Genomic DNA, 22,946 nt, shown 5'->3' on the forward strand with positions numbered 1-22,946 from the left:
CACTGTGCTCCTTGTCTCCTGTGATCATGCAGAACTCGTTCTGTTTCCAGACTCCGTTTTGTTTTCCTCATTTATTGATCTTTGTATCAGAAGCACATCTTCCTAATCAATATGGTCTTCTAATAAATCTCAGTATTCAGAAATGTAACGTCTATAATTTTGTTCTTCCAAATGATCTTGGCTCTTCTTCACCCACTTGTTTCCATAAACCCTTGAGCTAGTGTGTCCATCTCCCCTTCCCTGGAGAATCAGCTCTGCTAATGTCCCGGGCCAGGCTCTCCGCTGAGATGTTAGTGGGACTCCTTGTTGAAAGGGAGCTCCCATTCCTTTAATATCTGTAACAGTCCCCACAAACTTGTGGCATTTAATTTGCAGCATGTGTGGTGAGTTCTTGCCTTTTCTCAATTAGCTATTTGCTATAGCTGGTTTTTGAAATTTCTAAGTTTGTCTGTATCATTTGAGGCCACCACAGGCGTCTTTTCATCTGTTCAGGTAGAGAGTCACATTGTTAGATTTTATGGTATAATATCTTCACAGTGTTCTATAATGTATATTAGCTTAATCTTATTCATTAGTGTTTACTGATATCATCTATCAAAATGGCATTTTTAAATCTCCCACTTGAATTGTAGGTTCATCTATTCCTTTGTTTACTTCTGTTTATTTCTGACTCTTTCTATATACATATATATATTTTTTCTATGCTATGTTGTTAGGTATAAAAATATACTTAGAAACATTTTTGTAATTAGATAAACATTTTATTAAAATAAAAATAAACAGTTTATTTTCCATCTTGAGCCAGGGTCTTACTAAGTTGCCCGGGATGGCCAGGAACTTGTGCTCCTCCTGCCTCAGGCTCCCAAATAGCTGGGATTACAAGCATGCACCACCAGGTCTAAATACAATGATTCTTTTTCTCTGAAAGTCTATTTTGTCTGGTATTAAATTAAACAAAGTAAAGAAAATGGTGTAAGTTGATGGGTATGCTAATTACCTTGATTATGGTAATCATTCCACTAAATATATATATATATATATATATATATATTTCAAAACATCAGTTCATGCAACTTAAATATATATTTTGCTAATTACACCTTAGTAAAGCTAAAAAAATAGATTTCATTATTATTATTCAAAAAAATCCATTTGTCTTTTTTGTGTGAAACACAAATGGAACAATGGAAAGTTTGGGGGTAATTTACTTTTTAACGGATACATAAAAACATACAAATTGTCCATATTGATGGGTACCATGTGAAGTTCCCATAATGTGTATACCATGTTTAAATCAGGGTGAACATATCTGACTTCTCAAACATTCAACATTTTCTACTGGTGAAAACATTCAAAATCCTTTCTTCTTTTTGAAATATATAGATCATTGTTAAGGAAAAACAGTGAAGGGCTGGGGTAATCATGCTCAAGCCCCAGCACCACATAAAAATAAAATAAAGGTATTGTGTCCACCTACAACTGAAAAAAATAAATGTTTAAAGAACAAAGACAAACTTTAAAAATAATCCACTGCCCCGGTTCTCCTGCGGGGAAGGAGTCAGGAAGAACCTCCCACACCTTCAGCTGCGCCAGGCACTGTTGAGACAGAGGCCGACAGGTGGGAACAAGAACCGGGGGCAGAAGAAAGGCAGGAAAGCAACGTGGGCAGTGACCTGCGTCCACCTCTATGCTAAATAACGGCATGTACAGCAATTACAGATAGAGCGGTAGAAGGGGAGGCTGGAGAAGGAATAGTGCTGTCTCTCCCACGGTCATGCAGCTCCTGAGAACATGGGAGGGAACAGATCTATCTGAAGTCTCGAGTAAAATGATACGGTTGTGTCCATATTTTCTTCGTGGCCATCATTAATTCAAAGGAGTCCAACATTTGGATTAGATAACAAACTGGTGGGGTCATTTCACTTGATTAGTTCTTGGGAGGAGTGGAAAGGATCCATGATCCCTTTCTGACTTTCTGATCTTTGAGATGAGATAGAAGTGACTGGTGTAACAGATACGACAACCAATCGCAATCCTACACATCGTGGAAGGGAAGGTTAATTTCACAGGACACCGCAGCATTCATCTTCATGAGAACAGTTTATCACCTGAATAGTATCTGCTTTTCTAACAGACTGCATAGGAGGAGGGAATGTTTTACCACTGTTGAGATTTGTTTCACTCACAGTGAGTAGGATGTATATCTCAAGGAACAATGCTGGGATACCAATGATTACTAAGAGTGGGAGGGAGACACAAGTTTAAAATTTATAATACAGTAGAAAAAAGAGAGAGAGAGATTTTAACAAATAAAATATAGGGCATGCAATTTCATCAGCATTGCATGAGTTCAGAAAGAGAGCAGCAGAGTCTCATCCTGAGAATCAATTTCTGCCATTCGTCTTCTTCCAGCCTCCCAGACAGCACAAGCTTTGGCCACTCTTGCAGTTTCTCCCGATGTCCACTGGATCAGAGTGCTCAGCATTGGGTGCTTCCAGAAAGGCCTCAGCCTGCACATGAGGGTGCACCTCCTGGAAGCCTTCCCCCAGCTGCTGGAACTGCTGGCAATTCCCAGAGGGAATCGTACTAAAAGAGGCTGCTTATGGGAGGAGAGAAAGAAAGAAAGAAAATTAAAAAAAAAAAATAGCAGATAAAGACGTTATTATCAGCCAGGTGCAGTGCTGCATGCCAGTAATCCCAGCAACTCGGGAGGCTGAGGCAGGAGGATCACAAGTTCAAGGCTAGCCTCGCCAACTTAGTGAGGCCCTAAGTAACTTAGCAAGACCCTGTCTCGGAATTAAAAAACAAAAATAGGGCTGGGAATGTGGCTCAGTGGTAAAGCACCTCTGGGTTTCAATCCCCAGTCAAGAAAGAAAGAAAGAAAGGAAGGAAGGAAGGAAGGAAGGAAGGAAGGAAGGAAGGAAGGAAGGAAGAATTATTATCAGTAGAGTTTAAAAAAAATAAAAGAAAAAGACTGCCAGATTCATGTGTCAGCCTTGCCCCAGGAGTAGCCCTGTACCCAGTGTCTGCTCAAAGAAGGGCTGTGAAGTCTGCCTCCTTGCTTCCACTGGGGAGAACCCCAAAGGGCCATCCCAGCTCTAGCTGAGGCTTCTGCTGCAATTGGACTCTAATTTCACTTCTCCCTCTGCCCAATCCTTCTTCCTGTGTGCCCTGTGGATGCCGGATGACCCTCCCTGTGCAGATCTCAGCCTGTTTTCAGAGACACATCTCTTGGGAAAACGTCTCAGTGGTTCAGAAGGTCAAGAAGCAGCTGTCAGAGAAATGTCCTCAAGGCCCAAAGGCAATGGTAAAGGTCAAGGTGATCAATCAGGCAAAGTGGAGAGGAGGGAATAGCCAGGGCATGGGGAGAGGCAAGGAGGGGGTCCTCCAGAACTGGGCCGTGGCACACACCACTGAGATGCTACACTCTTCCGGCAGTTTGGCCAAACTCCTTTGGCTGAATTATATGGTAGAACCTTGTGGGTTGCTAATGGATTCACCAGGCTGTGTTGGGGGATATGTCTCAAGTATGGATTTATTTCCTGATGAGAAAATTGTTAGCAGAAAGTGACTATATAGTTACAGGAGAAGGATGGGAAATTGCAATGTAAATTTTTTAGGAACAGAAAAGAGAAGTCCAAAGCAAGGTCAACAGGGACACTGAATGCTCTCCCACTGGGAGCTTCAGGAGTTGGTTCAGTTGTAGCTGGTGCAGAAGTTGTTAGAAAACTCTGGCATTTTAGTGGCAAGGGAGTCAAGGGGATGGTGAGTCTGCAGCTGTCCACGTAACTTTTTTTTTTTCCCGTACCAGGGATTGAACTCCGGGGCCCCTGACTACTGAGCCACATCCCCAGCTTTATTTAGAGACAGGGTCTTACTGAGTTGCTGAGTGCCTCGCTGTTGCTGAGGCTGGCTTTGAACTCGAGATCCTCCTGCCTCAGCCTCCTGAGCCTCTGGGATTGCAGGGATACGCTGCTGTGCCCAGCTGTCCAGCTAATTTTAAGAGGCTACCGGGAACTTCCTTGAACCGCCATCACTAAGATTTGGGATATTTCTCCCTGTGCCTAAGAGAAGGATGCAAATTAAGAACAAGATGTTGTTAAATAGATAAAGCACACACTTTCTGACAGTGGGAGGCAGATATCTGAAATAGACGTCCTGGGCCGGACGCCATAATTAGAATTAGCTCTTGGGGAGGCGCCTCCCAGTTCAGAGCAAAATCCAGTGAGGAAATGATGTGAAATTCACGGCCAGGTGTATCCAATGGCATGCTCTCTCGTGTCCGCTGGAGGGCTTGTGATTGTGAACAAGCCTGGATATATTTCTTTAGTACTTTGAAATAATTTTGCTCAAGACTCTCTACCACCAGGATTCCTCTTCTCCAGGTATTAACCACTAATACTTCCTGGGAAAGGCAGGAAGGCATTGTTGGGGGCCAGCTACCTCCAAGAGATGAGAGTATTATGGAAATCCTTCTGCACACAGCGACTGCACCCGTCTGTGCAAGAGGGCATGATGCCACCCTTCTAAAGTACACAGAGTCATCCTGACATTTAGCTGGACCACAGTTTACACGTTCCAAGATCTATCTAAGTAGCTACAAAGGGCCTCTCAGTGGAGGTATGGGCCTCTTTCTTCACCTGGACACACTAAAATGGAACTGCTTTTATAATACTGTGGAGTGACCCTGAAAGAATCTGAAGACTCCCAGCAAGCCTAATTATTACTAAGATGGTCTTTCCTTGTTTCTCTCTGTGTTACATAATCTCTTGCTGCCTTAACTTCTCTAGCTTGATTTAATTCATTTTAATTAATTTGAAGATCAAAAGAGTTTGTATCAATAAGAATACATAAGATAAAGATCTCTAATCTTTGCCATAATGTTGAATTGTTCTGATGATCCAAGAGCAACAATGAGTTTTAGAAAATATATTTGCACTAACTTTTAAAAGGATAATGAAACCACCGTTCATATACAACACTTTGATAGAGAAACAAGGACATCATATCATATTATGTTCGTATGATATAAATGGTGAAACTAACAATCCATGTCAATGAAATATTGCCTGGAGTTTACAAGAACCAAATTTATAAAAAACACCATCTATTTAAATTATGACTCACTTGAAGAGCTATGTTTATATTTACATGTTTCTGCTATAATTACTAGGAATGTGTAAGGAAGGGTAAAGGATTTTTAACTATTTTATAAAACAATAAATAAAAGCCGTAGACCCATTAAAAATCTCATATTTATATTTTTACTTCCCAATGAGGTAAATTCAGAGAGTACGTGCAGACTTTAGCTCAAAACTTCATCAAAAAACAGAAATGAAATGTCTCCCCTGCATGGGAGTATTAATGGGAACATGATATCACTTCAAAAGTTCTTGCTCAACCAAATAATATCAAAAACTTTACAGAGGAGTTAATAAGCCCTTTTTATGGTTACTCTATAAGCCTCAAGATCATTTGCATCTCTTTTCTTCCTCTTATTGTACTCAGCAGGAACTCTGAGGTCATTTAATTTAAAATTAGATTTTCTCTTTTGTCATCCAAAATATATATATTTTTTTAATTTTTGGCTGGAAATGGGAAGTCTGAACAATTCTCTAACTATAAGCAAATAAGATGCTGAAAGTCTCAGACTAATAGTCAACTATTATACTCATCCCATGTAGTGTCACACTGGTGAATGCCTTTTATAATTGTAATATTTTTAAGTGGGGGGTATTCATAATAGAAAACAGGAACACCATTAAAATGAATTTTAAGATCTTTGTGAATTTGACAGGTTCTTTATTCATTTGTTATTTATGTACATTTTATTTTACTCCCCAAAGAGTATAACATCCCTTCTTCTAATATTTTGGGGCGCCATTTTCAGCTTACTGCATCACCTATATAATTTTTTAGAAATTGTATATATTTACGCAGTACACTGTGATGTCTTGATACATTATGCTGAAAGAGTAGAATAAGATTTTTTTTAAGAGAGAGTGAGAAAGAGAGAGAGAGAGAGAGAGAGAGAGAGAGAGAGAGAGAGAGAGAGAGAATTTTTTTAATATTTATTTTCTAGTTCTCGGCAGACACAACATCTTTGTTGGTATGTGGTGCTGAGAATCGAACCCGGGCCGCATGCATGCCAGGCGAGCGCGCTACCACTTGAGCCACATCCCCAGCCCCTAGAATAAGATTTCAAAAATTTTTTAATTCAGTACTTTAATTTCTTCACTTGCAACGAATCTTTTCAAGTAGAAAGATTATATCTCTGAAACTTATTGAGTTTGCATGGTATGTATAAAATTTGATTCCTGGCTCAGTTCCTCAAGTGCTTGCCACTTCCTAGGCTGGAGAATTATTTCAATCCCTTTCTTCCAAGAAAAAGAAAGAAAAATAAACTGTTCAGAGAACACACGGGCTGCTCTGAGCGCAGGAATGGAAACTCGACCTCTAGGGGGCAGCAGTTCCCTGACACAGAGCTTGGGTGGTACTTGGAGGCTTTAGTCTCTGGGATCTTTTGGAAGGCCAATACTTATTCCCAAAGGATTGAGGCACATTCTGACAGAGGAAGAAATCTCATCTGCCTTGAAGCAGATAAAATTCGAGACTATTCAACAGTCCAACCCAAAACAGTCATTGCAAGAGGACAGAAACAGGTTCCCTTCTCTGACGCCATTACCAGGGCCTCCCAAGTAAAACTCCACCCATACACCTGTGAACGTGCATCAGGCAAAAGGTGCAAATTCACAATCAACAACTACAACAGTAAAAAAAAAAAAAAAAAGAAAAGAAAAGAAAAAAAAACCTCAATAACTGTAGATTCCTGGGGAAATTGCTCTTTAGAAGTGTTTGTAAATCCCAAAAGGGAAATAACACTTACCTCTCTCAACAGCTCAGAGTTCTCAACTCTAAATTCTCTGCTTGGTTTAGCCAGTCTACTGGATGGCATTGTTTAAGAGTTAAAGTCTCTCAACACTTCGTTGAAATAAAAACTAGAAAAATCATCTTATTTGTTTCCTCCATTCGTATGGAAAAATAGAGAAATGCCAATAATTTTCTTCCTCTATAACAAAGAAAAAAAAACATCAGATTTATATCATTGAGAAAACATTTGTTATTTCAGACATTAGGAAGCCAGCTTCTGAAATTTAAGGGAATTGAAACAAAAGGACTCAGGAGCCAGCTCCAAGGGCATATACTATCCAAAGCTATGACAATTTGAGCATCAAAAAAGAATATTGATGCTTTAGGTACCAACCAAACTAAAGAAAATTGACTGCAACCTGTCTCTGCCTCTGATTAAAATCCTTAACTCTGAACAAAATACAAGAAGCTGCTACCTGAGAAACAGAGAAGTGTTAAAAATATTGTTAGGAATGAAAGCCAAAGTCTAAACGATGCCTTTAGAAGGATTTTTCTCAGGATATTTTCCCCCTTTTATCCCCTGGCTTTGATTTAGAGGCAGCCGCAGTACGAATTGGACAGGCAACTGGGGACTTCCACTTTTTCTCTGTTCCTGCCCAACCCCAAAGCAGCCCCAGGTGTGAGGCTGCAGGGCAGCTGTGGTAACAAAGGTGCACTCACCTGAGACCCTAATTCTAAAGGCTCATCTTTCTGGGCAAAAGAACCACAGAAAAGAAGATTCTGTGATCCAATAAATAAGGAAGTTCAGGTATTTTTTCTCACCATGTGGCCCCAAAGGTGGCCTAAGTCGTTCATAACTGTGCAGTGGCATAGACAGCTAAAACTTGAAAAGCTTTCTAGCCAGAAGACCATCAGGGATCCTTGGGACACATCTAATAGTAGGAGAAATCCCAGAGTGAAGAAATGTTGCAAGCCATCCATGGGCTGTGTGTGAGCTAGGAGCATTTGAGCTAGGAGGGACTGGTCTGCTGTTGGGCACTGATTGGGCTGTGCACGCCTTTCTTCTCACTCTGCCCGTGATCCCACACAGCACCTGAGATGGTGACTTGCCAAGATGTCAATCAATCTGCTGACCACAAGACATCACCAAACGAGATTCCACCTTTGAAACCCTATTCCCTGGCTTATTTGGTGGAAAACATTACGTGGAACCTCCTTTGTGTATGTCCCCACTATAAAATAAAAAGAATCTGGGTGCACGCTCTCTTTTCCAGTGCTGCCCAGAGTGGAGCTGACCCTTGGTGTCACTAAGCAGTCCCACCCTCGACTTAGAAACTCATGTTCTCGTCTTGCTGCACCCAGCTCCTTTGAACCCAGCATCTCGCCAGCCCAGCCAGTTGGCAACGAAGAAACTTGGATAAGAGGGATTTGCCAGCACTGTACACGAATTTGCACAAATCCCAGGCTTGCCCACACGCCAAACATATGCAGAAGAGGCCAACGCAGAATAACAAAGTCTTGAAAAGGGAATTTTCCTATAAAGCACTACTCAGTTCCTAGATTAACCTCCACGAAGTGCAAATGCAGGACAGATGCCCAAAGCAAAGGCTTTGAAAATGGAACTGACATGGAAGCCACCACCCACAGAGGGAAAGACAGGATGCGCAGTCGGAACCCAGGCAGAATGGTTGCCTATGAAAACAAACAAACGAAAAAAAAAAGATGAAGATTCTCTGAGGAGTTTTAACAGGAGCTAGAGTCTCACAATATAATATTTAAATGCCTACCATGTAATCAAAACTTACCGTCCACACAAAGAACTAGAAAAATGAGAACTATTCTCAAAGGAAAAGAGATTACTCAGATGTTGAAATTCTCAGGCAAATATTTTCAAGTATAACCAGGCTCATAAATCTTACAAATGAATGGAAAGATGAACGTTCTCAGAGAAATAAAAAAAATATTTTAAATGTAAAGTTTGGAGATGAAAAAAATACATCTGAAATTAAACGTTCTTTGGATAACGAAAACAGAAGAAGGAAAGGGCAGAGGAAAGAGTCAATGCATTTAAGAACAGAGCAGTAGAAATTGTCCCATCTGTGAAACAAATGAGACAGAGAAGCAGGGACAGAGCCGCAGGGAGCTGTGGGACAATAGAAAAAGACCTCACATTCTTGTCATTGGAGGCCTAGAAGAACAGAAAAACTTCCAATATATATTTGGAATTTCTCTTTTCCCGCCAATGCTAATCAATGTTTACAGTTGTTGTTTGATTTTCCCCTGGTGTGAAATGATTCGCTGTGTAATGTTGTGACGCATAGAGTATCCAAAAAAAAAAAAAAAAAACCTATAAATCCTCACTGAACTAAGAGTCAGGGCTCACTCCTCGGGACCGCTGTGTTGGGAAAGGTTGTGAGTCCAGGCTCGAGCTTGCAATAAAGACTCTTGTGTGATTGCATCGGATTTGGCTCCTGGAGGTCTACTGGGGGTAGAATCTGGCACGAATCTGGCATTTGAGCATGACAGAGACCTTTCCCTTGGAACCAGAGCTGGTTCATTAAGAAGCGAGGTGGTCTGTAATCCCAGTAGCTCAAGAGGCTGAGGCAGGAGGATTGGGAGTTCAAAGTCAGCCTGGCGGGGGGCGGGGGGGGGGGAGCAAGGCACTGAGCAACTCAGTGAGACTCTGTTTCTAAATAAATTTTTTTAAAAAAATAGGGCTAGGGATGTGGCTCAGTGGTCGAGTGCCCAAGTTCAATTCTCAGTACCACCCCCCCCTCCAAAAAAAAGAAGGGAGTTGGACATGTGCAGAGGGAGTTAGCCATGTTTATGTTCCCCAAACTCACTTGGCTCATTTCCACCTCGGGGTCTTGGTTCTTGACTTTTTCACTCCCCTTTGTCAGATTTTCGTGGGAAGAGGAACGGAGACCTTCTACCACCATTCAACACCGGCTTGTTTGCCTTGTAAAAGAAGAATCTCCAGCTCCAGGTGAGACTCGAGGAACCTGCAGCTGCAGCTGATGCCAACGGCAGGCTCAGGAGAGACCACAGCCAGAATCCCCCAGCCCAGCCCTCAACACCTGACCCACAGAAAAAAACAGGGATATGAGTATCCACTGTCATTTTAAGAAACTAAGATATTGGGGTGTTATTATGCAGCAGCTAATGATTAATAAGCTTGTCGTACCCTGGATATTAGGAGCCTCCGTTTGGTAAATCTCAAGTGGAAGGAGAAGGTGCTCCCTGGTGACCCACTGCCATGACTCTGGAAGGAACTTGGCAGGGAGCAGTGATCTTTAGAATCTGCCCATAAGCTGGAAGTTAGCACCAATGCTCTTGTAACTACGCTTGGTAACTGATCTTTGCCTCCGTAATGGAAAACACTTGTATTTATGGAGCATTTGGTCATTTATGGAGCATATGGTCATTTATGGAGCATCTCTTATGATTAATCCTCACAGTGAAATAATTATGTGGTTCGGCAAGGAGATGACTGACTCCATGTCACACAGTGGTTAAGGGAAAGTACTCTGGACTCCTCAGAGCCTGGACAAGGACAGTGAGCAGACAAGGAACTAGCCCTGGGTGGGGGAGGAGGCGGGGGTGGGGGGGGGACACAGTCTCTACTTCAAAAAGTTGAAGGTACAAAGTGGGAAGAGGTGGACCAAGGGCCCAGCAGAAGCAGAAGGTGATGGTGTCAGGAGACTAAGGGGGAATATTGCCTTGGGGAAAAAAAATGAATTCTCTCTTTTCTTTAAAAGCATGAATATTTCATATCACAGTGATTAAGACCAAAGTTGATGTCGCACAGACTTGGGTCTGAATCTGGCTCTGCCACTTCTTAACTAAGGATCAATTGTGGTCATTCATCTGCTTTAGATGCCCCAAATGTGCATCAATTTACGTCTGAGTGACCCCCTGCCTTATGAGACTGAGTAAGAGAGCACATCTCCCTCGCTGAAGACAGAAAGACCATAATCTTGCTTCCCAGACCCACTAGGACAAGGACATGTGACCTGCAGTCCCAGGGTTTTCTCTGCTCGAGATCCCAGTTCCAGGATCAGCTCTCCCACCGTGGCTCATGGGCCCTCATCAGTATTTGTGGAGTTATTTTCTGTGGTTTGCAGTTCCCCCAAAGGGTCATGGAGTACAGACAAAAACAATTTACTCCTACTACATCCTCTTTGAAGTGAAACTAATAGAAGAATCAGATGAAAATTTAGATTTTCGTCATAAGACTTTCAAGGAAGTAAAATTGGAACACACAAAAAAGACTTTCTGGAACTCAAAGCAGTGTGATCAGTTTAAAATTGTGTTCAGGAAACGAACAAAAGATTATTATCTGTCATAACAACTAAATTAATGATCAATCAGATGAAATGGAAGAGAGATTTCATCACAGGAAAGAAAAGACAATGAAATGAGAACTGTTCTCTAGGAGGCTATTTCCTGCACTTTCCTCACACTTTGATGAGAGGACTTCTGCACACCCCAAGAAGAAAAAGTATTTTCAAGAATGCTGCCACGCGCCACCTCTCAAATAATGAGCTCAAGAATTTGAAAAGAAACATGCAACGTTGCAATTAGAGACATACTAGAAGAAAAATTCTCAGAACTGAAAAAAAAAAAAAAGTGTGAGTGTTTTCGATGGAAAGGATTCACCAAAATCCAGGCATACTCATGAGAAAAAGCACATATCCAGACACCAATCGCTTTTCAAAAAAATTTTCATTCCCAGAATAAAAAGGCAATATCCGGATCTTCCAGGAACATAACCAAAGAGGTGAATGATCTCAGCAATGAAAACAATAAAACACTGATGAAAGAAATTGAAGAGGAGACACACACAATGAACTTTTCATGTTCATGGACTGGAAGAATCAATATTGCTAAAATGGATGTGTCGGGGATCTCATAAAGAGGGAAGAGAGACCAAGAGAGTAGAGGAAAGGGCCTGGGGAAGGGAGGGAAAAATTGTTAAAATGTCTATACTACCAAAAATCCCTATCAAAACTTCAAAAACATTCTTCACAGAAAAAGAAAGAAAAAAATATCTAAAATTTGTATGGAAACACACATACACACACACACACACACACACACACAAAATCAATCAATCAATCAATCGATCAAAGCAATCTTGAGTAAAAAGAGCCAAGCAGGAGACGTGAAGCTGCCTGACTTGAAAGCATACTACAAATCTACAATAATCAAAACAGCATGACACCACATCAAAACAGACATATAGACCAAGGGAACAGAACAGAGAGCTCAGGAATAAACCCACCCACCACACTCAACTGATCCTCCCCAAAGGTGCTATGAACACATGCTGGTTAGGGTCAGTGATGGGAAAAGTGCAGAAGAATTGAAAATAGACCCCTGCAGATCACAAAGTACAAGAGTGTGAACTCCAAATGCATCAAAGGCTTCAATATAAGACCCGAACTATGAAAGTACTAGAAGAAAATAGGAGAGGAAGAGAGTCTGGAGGTTGAAACTGAAGGATAGAATGTTGTGTGAGTTAACCTGGCACAAAAAAATCTCACTCATATGTGGAGTATAAAAATAGTTGATCTCATAGAAGTTAAGAGTAAAATAGTTTCCAGAAGCTGGGGAGCTCAGTGGGCAGGGAGGGATGATGATACTCAGTTACCATTAGATAAAAAGAAGCAAGTGTTGGTGTTCAGGTGCACAGGAGTGGGGCTACAGATAACAATAATGTACCCTACACTTCAAAAAGGTGAGAAGAAAGGACTTTGAATATTTTTACCACAAAAAGAAATGAAATGGTGAATGTTTGAGGAAGTAGATATGCTTACCCTGATTTGAACATTATTTTATATATATACCAAAGCATCATGTGGCACTCCATAAATACATATAATTTTATGTGATTAAAAATATTCCTAAGGCTGAGATTGTGGCTCAGCGGTAGAGAGCTCGCCTAGCAAGTGCGAGACCCTGGGTTCAATCCTCAGCACCACATAAAAATAAATAAGATATTGTGTCCAACTACAACTAAGAAAAATTTTTTTTAATTTTTTTAAATTCCTAAAATATAAAAGAAGCATAGAAGAAACTTATAGGCAAAAGATACAAGACACTAATAAAGGAAAGAGGATCCAACCAGCATCAGACTCCTCATCTGTAATTCTGACAGATGGAAGTCCGGTACAACAATTTGAATAGGCTATTGAAAGGGCTGCCAATGTTGGAACAGATTCGGAGCCAGAGAACAACTCCTCTGTTAACCAACACTGAGAGTGGAAGTGGAATTCAAGGGGGAAGACAAGTGGAATGTTAGGTAAAATCATATGTCAAAATCCACACAGAGGGCTGGGGCTGTAGCTCAGGGGCAGAGCGCTTGCCTAGCATGTGTGAGGCCCTGGGTTTGATCCTCAGTGCCACCTAAAAATAAATAAAATAAAGGCATTCTGTCTATCTACAAGTACAAAAAAAAAATGATGGCTGGTGTCACCTACATCTAGGTGGTATCACTAAATTAAAAAAAAAAATCCACACAGAAACCTCAAGTCATAAAAATTATGCACTGCAAAATAAATCAACAAAATAAGCATGTAAGTAAAAACTACTAGAAATACAAGGAGAACTGGATTAGCTATGTAATCCTAGCTGGGGAATTTTAACACAGCTCTCTGAATAGTTCATACTTCAAATAAATAGAAAATAAATGATACTATTGGGATTTAATTAAAAGGGTGAAAAAGCTTAATTGAATAGAAGACTTTTGTCCAGATCATATCAAAGATCTAGATTCTTAAAAAGAATAAAGATAAAAAAAAAAGGATTACTAAATTCCCCAAACTAAAGATGAATAGGTCCTAGTTTTGTGTTGTTGTTACTATTGTTTGTTTGTTTGTACCAGGGTCATACCCAGGAGCTCTTAACCCCTGAGCCACATCCCCAGCCCTTTCTAACTTTCATTTTAAGACAGGGTCTCACTAAGTTACTTAGGGTCTCACTAGGTTGCTGAGGCTGGCGTTGAACTTGTGATCCTCCTGTCTCAGCCTCCAGAGTTGGGATTGCAGGCGTGTGTCACTGGGCAAGCAAGGTCCTAGATTTTGAAAGTCATCCATTAATACTAGAAATTAACCATGAAATGAGAAATCAATTGATCAATCAATCACCTAGAAATTTCTCCAGAACAAGAAAATTGGGCACTTCCTCCACAGCTGTATAGTACTTGCGAGGCCAAGAAGGATGTGGGCATAGGTTGTGTGGCTCGTTCTGCAAGGGCTGATCACAGGGTGAACAGGGAGCCAGGGAGAGGCAAGACTGAGGTGGACCGGAGTGACCTCGGGTCCAGAGTCCATCCTGTGTGGGGGTGGCTCCTGGACTGGCTATGCCCTCTCCCTGGATGCTTTTTGTTGAGCAGCAACCCTGTTATACTTCTCTACCCTGGGAGGTGGGCATTTCTGATGGTATCTGTCAGATCAGGCGAGGCCGGCAGTGACCAAAGAGGCAGATTTAAAAAGGCCGCTGATGGAGGCTTTATTGAGATGTCACTCCTGGGCGGAATGCGATCAGACCCACAGAGGGGACAGGAGAAGGGTCTGAGGAGAAACCGCTTGGAAGCTCGACGGGACTGGACTTTTATGGGGCTTACAGCAGGAAGGGAAGGGCTTGGGACAGGAAAAGGTGTCTCTAGGGTCCCTTGCCCCCTTGGAGTTGGTCAGGGGAATTGGCTGAACTCCAGGATTGGCCAGGGGGTCCTGCTGATTGACAGGCGTTAGTCAGGAGATCCCGCTGATTGACAGGCGTTTCCACCGACTTCTGATGGACGTTCTTTTCCCACGCAGGCTGCTTTGTTCTAAATAGCCACTAAGTCGCCACCAAGTCACCACCACCGACCTAACAGTATCTGTCCCCAACTCTCTTGCCTGTGAGTCCTTCCCCTTCTTTCGACCTAAGGTTCTCATCTATAAAACAAGGTCTGACCTACTGAATTCCAAAGACCCTGATTGTAAGAGTCCCCAGGATTATGCATTGTATAAAAAAAAAAAAGTGTTCATTCTCTTCATTGAAATATTTCTTCTTGAGCCCCATAACTTTAACCCCCTAGCCCTTGAAACAGTTGAGAGACTGTTTCTGCCCCCCTACCCCACCAGGAGTCTTCAGTTGGTCCCAAGGCAGTGTGAGAAGTGTTAGGACAGAGAGGAAGGGGTCTTGAGCAGAATGATCCCAACCCACCATGGGGGCAGGGAGGGGGCGGGAAGCCTTCCTAGTGTGCAGGTGCTCTGTACACACTAGGAGAGAGCCAGAATAGCGTGCTGAGCCGTGAATCATCAGTTAGTGCCACTGGCCAAAGGACCCACATTCCTTTATACCTCTCTGCGTTGCTCATCACCCATGGCTACCCTCTGGACTCCACCCCCTAGAGCAAATAAAAACCTAAGTCCAGAGCCCCACTGCAGAACGTTCTAGACTTCTGCATCTGCCACATCCTTCTCCAAGACCATGAAATGCTGGCTGCTGACTCTTATTGTGTTTTTGGTCCTGTTCCAGATGTTCCCAGGTAAACAGAACCAAGGAAGCCAGAAAAGAGAGCAGGTTGGGGAGCTTCATAGATTTCCCTCTGCTTAGACGGGGTTTGCTGGGGTGGCTGAAGTCGGCATGATCATAGCAGAATGCTTTCCTCTCAGCACAGACCCGAGCCCCTACGTTGGGAGTGTATCTGGCCCACAGCCTGGAGCCATGGAATAGGGCAGTGTTTTCTGAGAAATCCCTTTGGTTTCTGACTGCTCCCCTTGGTACTTGGCATCAATCAGTGACCCAACTGAGAGGCCGCTCCACCTCAGCAGGTTTTCCATCTCTACCAGAGGGTGAGCCCTGAGCCTTTCCTAGACATTAAGTTCTGTTATTGCTTCCTACAAACCCCCCCTTCTCCTATTCTGGGATGGAAGTATCTTCGGGACAGTCATGTGGAAGAAAGTACAGACTTTTCTGTTCCTCTCTAATCAAAAAAAGTCTGTGATTTTGTTAATGATTTATAATACGATTTCATAAACAAATGGTCAGAGCTTTGAAACTATTTATAAAGACCTAAAGACCGCTATGATTTTTTAGACAAGGTATTATTCCCCTACTTCTGAAATCTAAAACTTTTTCTTTATGTATATATGAATCCATATAAACTTGTATATACCTGTAGTTTTAACCAAAAAAAGGTAATTACACATTATGTTTGAAAGGTTTTTAATCCAGCAGTTATGTGCTTGACATCTTCCTTGTCAGTACATAGAAATCTGCCTCATGGCTTCTAGAAGTCATTTGCCATTCTATTAGATAGGTAGATCACAATTTTTAGATCTAATAGCCACTTAAGGTAAAATGGGACCTTTCCAACTTGCACACTTGGGCAAAAATTTCTAAATAAGTTCATAGAAGTCAACTTGTTAGGAAAAGAGTAAGTTTGTAATTTTGGTTTTCATAAGCATCTTTTCTAAGTGTCCTCTGAGTCCTACATACCTGGAAGAAATCATTTGCTTTTTTCAAATGAGCTTTAGAAAATTCAAATGAACATTTGTTTATACCAACTCAAAACCATCTGGGTGATGTCAACTTCTCAACTATAACATTATTGTGAAAGGGAAAAAAATACTTTGAATGGTGAAGGAAAAGAACTTTGAAGCTCAAATGTTATATCCATCACACTGCTTTTAAAATGTAGGGACATAACAAAAAATATTCTCAAGCATATAACATCTCTAAGGTTTGTCACACAAAGATCCACTTTGTAAACACTCATGGAGAAAGAACTCAGATCAAAAGAGGAAAAAATCCAGAAGGCTGTTGGAAAAGGTGTAATGGGTAAGAATTATGAATTATTTCTAATTTTATAGTTGACTTTAAAAACTAGGCTAGAGGGCTAGAGATGCAATTTAGTGGTGAAGTAATAGAGGACAAGGGGTAGTGTGGAAGGGCCCAGCACCACAAAAAGAACAAAAAACACAACCAAACAACAACCAAACACACACACAAAAAAAAAACAAAACACTAAACTAGACTAGAAAGAAGGACAAATGATTCCATAATTGCTCATAAGTTTCAGATAATCGACATGGTCAGAAGAGAAGGATCAAGACTCACTGAAGAGGAAGCCAACAATATGACCACTGCTCAAGTACTTTGTGAAGGAGTGAGATGTAATCATGGAAAAGTTTCAGAAATCAGTCATAGCCCAGGGCTTTGCACAATTGCTTATGGTATAAAAATGAAAATAAAATCAGTACACTTTAAACCAATCGAGGGAACCCTTATTCAGCTAATTGAAAGTAGTAAACAAGTAAATAAAATTATAATAGAAGATAAAATTACAGAAATAAGTATTTTTAATTTTAATTTTAATTACAATAAATATAATCGAGTTAAGTTTACTAAATAAAAGCTCACTCACACTCTTTAATGAGCTAAAGAAAGCTCAAATTATATGCTGCTTAAAAGACACAGACACATTTGATATTTAAAAACTATGGAAATATTAAAATAGTAAAGTGCCATTCTAGGCAAATATTATCTAATAGAAATCTGGAGTATCATTTCCCAGTGTATTTATTTCACTTTTCTTTAATTAAAGGACATGCCTTTACAAAATTCATTCTGTGCAGTTTTGATTTGCATTTCTCTAATTGTTAGAAATGTTGAACATTTTTTCATATATTTATTGACCAATTATTTCTTCTGTGAAGTGTCTGTTCAGTTCTTCAGCCCCATTTATTGATTCAGTTATTTGGGGGTTTTTGTGTTAAGTTTTTTGAGTTCTTTATGTATTGTGGAGATTATTGCTCCATTTGAGGTGCAGGTGGCAAAGATATTCTCCCATTCTGTAGGCTCTCTCTTCACACTCTGGATTGTTTGCTTCTGTGTGTGTGTGTGTGTGTGTGTGTGTGTGTGGTGCTGGGGATCGAACCCAGGGCCTTGTGCATGCGAGGTAAGCACTCTACCAACTGAGCTACATCCCCAGCCCCTGAATTATTTTCTTTGCCATGAAGAAGCTTTTTAGTTTAGTACTATCCCATTTACTGAGTCTTGATTTTATTTCTTGCGCTCTATGAGTCTTGTTAAGGAAGTTGGTTTCTCAGCTGACATGATGGAGAGTTGGCCTACATTTTCTAGTCCTGTATATCTAAGAGAAAACAAAAAAAAAAAAATTTCAGATTCACTTAAAAATCAACAGCCACATTGAGACAGATAGATGGTTGCTGGACACTTAAGTAATGAAGCCTTTAAAAGTAAAACTTGTTGGTTGCCCTGACTCTATCTTATGACTTACTCATATGTTTTCTATAAAATTACCCAAAGGTCTTTCACAAATCTTTCTCAAAAATGAAACAAAACATATCCAGCTAGTCATGGGGATGTTTCCTCCTCAGATTCTTTCAACTAATTGGTGGAGAGTTTTTTAAATGAGTAGATATCATCTAAAGATATTCCAGGCTTTATTTATGAAGCACTGATTGTCCCAACCAGCAACATCAGCACCCTCTGGGATCCCATTAGCAATGTTAATTTCCACATCTACTGAATTAGAAACTCTGGGGCTGGAACTCTGTGATTTGTATTTTAACCAGCTCACCGGAGAGACTCTCATGCTTGTTCAGGGATGAGAACCAGTAAATAATCCACTACAGCTGTGTTTCTGAAGTCTGTAGCTAAAAAGCAGAACCAAAAAAAAAAAAAAACCACTTTTTTTTTTTTTAGAAATATAATTGATACACAAAACACTGTATATAGTTAGTGTATAAGACTGGAAGAGTCTGGAGAGAAGTATTCACACATAACTATTACAAGTTATGCCATCTACCTGCCCATCTCCTTTAGAAGATTCCTCCTGCGTAGACCAATTGCTCTAAGTATACTTTAAGTGAAAATTGTAGGCCCAACTTAAATTGAAATCCCTGGGTCTGTGGTTCAGCAAATGCAAAGAACTCAGCTGAGGTGAAATTGAATGAGCCTATTTTGAACAACTAATTTGACGTGATCATTTTCACTTCTCACCCAATAACCCAAGTTCCCCGTTAGCCAGCAAGTTTCTTTCGACAATGACGGTGAGATGTTTGGACATGCGCCAGATCTTCCTTCATTCACATATTCTCCCTTAACCAGCAAACACAGGGCTTTTTGAGAGTATGGTCACCCCCAACATCACGACGATGAGCACCAACAGCTTGAGCTAATTCACTGCCTCTGTTTGCTCTTCTCAGTTCACAGGAGCCAAAAATCTTGCTGGGCCATAAAAGGACACTGCAGGAAAAACTGCAGATCTGGTGAACAGGTGAAGAAGCCATGTAAACACGGTAACTATTGCTGCGTTCCCAGCAAGACAGATTCTCAACTGCACAGACCCACCAGGGAGACCCCACCCATGGTGCTGATGATTTCCTAGTAACTATCCAAGATGAGTAGAGAAGGAAGTAAACAACTAGGCTGAGTCTTTCAAACAGTTTGTCTGTAAAAGGAAGAAGAGGGTTGAGATGTCAAAGAGGGCAACGAGTGTGCCACCATCTGCATGACTTTGGGTGACTTGAGGAAAGGTGACACGTTTCCAAGGACAAAAAGACTTAAATGTTGTTAAATTCAGTCCCGTCTAATGCAAATCATCTTTGCACAAGTATCAGCACTCCTGTGGACAAATTCTGTAAGTAGATTATGAGGGGGCTGCAGAAAGAAGACCAATCATTTAACTGCGTACCTGTGTTGAAAACCTCATGTGGCCCACCTTAACGACCTGTGATAAAAATGAATGAGAAGAAAAGAACCATCCCTGCTCCCACATCTTGATTCCCAGACCCATGTTTTTTTTTGTTTTGTTTTGTTTTGTTTTTACTATGGGAGAAAAAAAACCAAAAACACCATACATTAGAATCTAGACCTGAACATATCTTCAGGTTATGCTTATTAAAAGTAGCAAAGTCTTGAAATTATTTGGGGACGTAAATCATGTCTTCGTAGGTCTGGCTTTGTAACTGTCACTCTGGGGCATGTTGAAATCCGACTCTAGAGGAATTTAGCAGCAAACTCAGGGTAGACTCCATTAGGGTCTGCAGGCAACGGAAAGCTACTCAGACATAAGAGACGGGCTCCTAAACAATAAAGATTCAAAATTCTCAGTTCCATCTGATTCCACACATTTGTCAAGTGTCAGGATCCCAGTCCTTCCTAATCAATACTTTGATTTTGACATGATCAAACGTGTAAGTCTGTGAACTTACCTGAAGTTGAAATCTACAAACTGCACGATTAAATGCGGAGTCTGATTTTCAACAAGCCTGATCCTCAAGCTACAAAAATGAAAGTTTTTGATTTTGACGTCTGTTGAGAGATTAAAGCCTTGATCTTGTTGGGTTTATTCTGTGAGTTCTCTCCATTGTTTCCAAACACCATCACACCCCGGGGGCTTGGGAGTCATCTTTCCTACCATAACCATCCAGTTCTGGGCTCTGTTTGGACCCCAAGAACTTGCGTTGGTAACTCAGTCTCAAGCAACAACAATAGTGATTGAATTAATTATGATACCATTGCATGCCATGGATTATCAATGTATCACTTGTCCATTGGAAGGTTACACAAACCCCACATGTGAGGGTCTATTCCCATCACTCCTGATACCAAGTTATGACACAGTCAGAACCCCCACACACAAAGGCATTTTGACCAAGTTTTTATACATTGGTTTATCAGCTATTGGAGGACAAACAGAGAAAAAGAGAACCCCCAGGTAGCCCAAGAAGACAAATGCGGGAAGTAGCTACCACCTCAGAGTTGACAGGAGGAGTTTGAAGTCACCATGACCTAGGAGCTCAGAGGACGGAGGCTGCAACGGTGGGCCTCCTCTTTCAGACAAGGGGGCGATCCTTGCATGTTACAGATTCTTTTTTTAATATTTATTTTTTAGGTGTAGTTGGACACAATGCCGTTATTTTGTTTATTTATATGTGGTGCTGAGCATTGAACCAGGGCCCCACACAAGCTAGGCAAGTGCTCCACCGCTGAGCCACAACCCCAGCCCTGTTACAGATTCTTATAAAGAGGCACCAGGGTGGAAATTTATTTGAGTATTAAAAAAAAAAAAAAAACTAGAGACTAAAAGTATTTGCTGCTCCTGGGGCAAACAGCCACCCTGAGGCAAAGTACCAGTGCTGGAGCGATAGAAGGACACAAGGTATAGGAGGGCAGTGAGCTCTCCCTTCCTGATCCACCCCTGGTGCCTCTCATAGCACAGAAGGCCAGATGGCAAAGTGCCCGGGAGATGTGCGCAGAGTCCTAGCCCTGGAACCCAGAAGGAAGAAGTCGAGAGACGGCAGGTAAATGATCAGCGTCTGTGCCCACAAGACGGGCCCAAAAGCGTTTGGAATGGAAAAGCCAGTTAAACCTGTGCAACTGCTATAGTCTCCATGGTCCCTTGAATTCATGGTCAAATCCCCCAGTAATGAACCACCATGAAGGCCCTGGGCCAAGAGAAATTCATTTCACACAGACTGAAGTCCCTACCAGCCACAAAACCTGAACTTTCCACCAGCTATTGGGCGCCTTCCTTGAGGTGAACCAAGGGTGGCGTTCCATGGAATAAGATCAACCTGCAACAGCAGACTGAATTCACACCTGCACTGCAGCCCGAGGCAAATTCTGCCAACCACCGACATCCTGTCAGGACAAGGAGTTGTTGTATTCTTGGTGGCACACATTAGGGGACACGTCCATGAAAAGTCTGAGCGATCCTGATTCAAGATGGCAGATCGGAGGCACCCAGCACTTGCCTAAGCAGGTGCCTCTCTTCTCCATGAGATAGAATCTAAACCACTAGAACGTCACACCTGGTTCACCTGAAGCTAGGCACCAATCGCTGAGAATCCCGTGCAGTGGGGTCTCCATAAGGGAACAGAGGAAGCTTCCCCTTTGAAAACCTGTGGGTGGGGGAGTCCGCGGTGGGGTCGTGGGGTGGTTGAGCAGTCCTTTGTGATTCTGCCTGGGAGCTCTCAGAACACCAGAGTTGTGGGTGGGGGATTGTGCAGGCCTGTTGCCACCACTGCCACTACCCGCTGCCTCAGCACAGAGAGTCACGACCTCCTACCCTCTCCCCACCCTCAGAGTGAGCAGCACAAAAGACGACAGAATCCTTGACCCATCACAGCTCCCCTTCCCCACGTCAGTGGCCTTAGAGTGCACAGCGCAAAGGGCCCCAGAGGGAGCTGGGGCCACACAATTGCATGCCATGTAGCTTGGTGACACACTGCAGTGTCTGTCTCCTGGGATCTTGGAATGCCCAGCCCAAACAACTGAGCCAATCTTTGCCTGGTGCCATAGTTCGGTTACGAGGTGTCCCCCAAAACCTCCTGTGTGAATGCACAAATGACCAGAGGTGAAAGGATTAGACTGTGAGAGTTGTACCCTACTTAGTGGATTCATCCATTGGATGGATTAACAATTTGAAAGGACAACTGTACTGGGTGGTAACTGTAGGCAGGTGGGGTGTGGCTGGAGGAAGGAGGTCTCTGGGAGTGTGTCTGTCCGCCTGGCTCCTCCTCTGTCTGCTTCCTGGCTGCCAGGAGAGGAGCCGCTCTCCTCCACCATGCCCTCTCCCCACTGCAGGCACAGAGCAATGGAGTCAGCTGGCCATGCACAACCCCTGCCTCTGCTCTCGCCAAAGGATGCACTGTCTAAGCAGATATGGAAAGAAGCTCTCATTGGCTTAGGGTGCAAACATCCAGCCTCACCTGCACAATTGAGCACCTTGGCAGTCAGGACGTTTTTATTTCTAATAATACTTTTTTCATTATTGCTGTTTTTATTTGCATATATGTTTCTCCCCCTCCTCCTCCTCTTCCTGCTCCTCCTCCTTTTTATATTTATTCTATTAATTGAAAATGACTTTTTTATTAATCAATTGTAATTAATCATCTGTGCAATTTTATTAACCTATGTTTATTTGCTGTTTATTCCAAATTGCTAGGAGTGAATTTTGATTTCCAGAAGAATACTTATGTATATCCAGAAAAAATATTATTTTTGTCTGTTTTAGAAGTTTTATTGAGAGCTGATAAATAAAATTGTGTAAC

At 41.8% G+C, this 22,946-nt stretch overlaps 1 protein-coding gene across 1 annotated transcript; it reads left to right on the plus strand.

Annotated features, from left to right (window-relative positions):
• The first annotated feature begins 15,315 nt into the window (after nucleotides 1-15,315).
• Defb118 (defensin beta 118) lies at nucleotides 15,316-20,239 on the plus strand. The gene is made up of 2 exons (XM_078049013.1): nucleotides 15,316-15,406; nucleotides 19,095-20,239. Exons 1-2 carry the CDS (start codon nucleotides 15,349-15,351, stop codon nucleotides 19,274-19,276), a joined length of 240 nt encoding a protein of 79 aa, XP_077905139.1. The 5' UTR covers nucleotides 15,316-15,348; the 3' UTR covers nucleotides 19,277-20,239.
• The last annotated feature ends 2,707 nt before the right edge of the window (nucleotides 20,240-22,946 follow it).

Source organism: Ictidomys tridecemlineatus, chromosome 5, assembly GCF_052094955.1.
Source record: "Ictidomys tridecemlineatus isolate mIctTri1 chromosome 5, mIctTri1.hap1, whole genome shotgun sequence".
Lineage (NCBI taxonomy): Eukaryota > Metazoa > Chordata > Mammalia > Rodentia > Sciuridae > Ictidomys > Ictidomys tridecemlineatus.

Excerpts from the sequence above, each read along its gene's own strand:
- Defb118 (XM_078049013.1), top strand. The coding sequence starts at position 15,349 with ATGAAATGCTGGCTGCTGACTCTTATTGTGTTTTTGGTCCTGTTCCAG. Across the intron at positions 15,407-19,094 it reads CCTGTTCCAGATGTTCCCAG|TTCACAGGAGCCAAAAATCT; the intron begins GTAAACAGAACC and ends TGCTCTTCTCAG.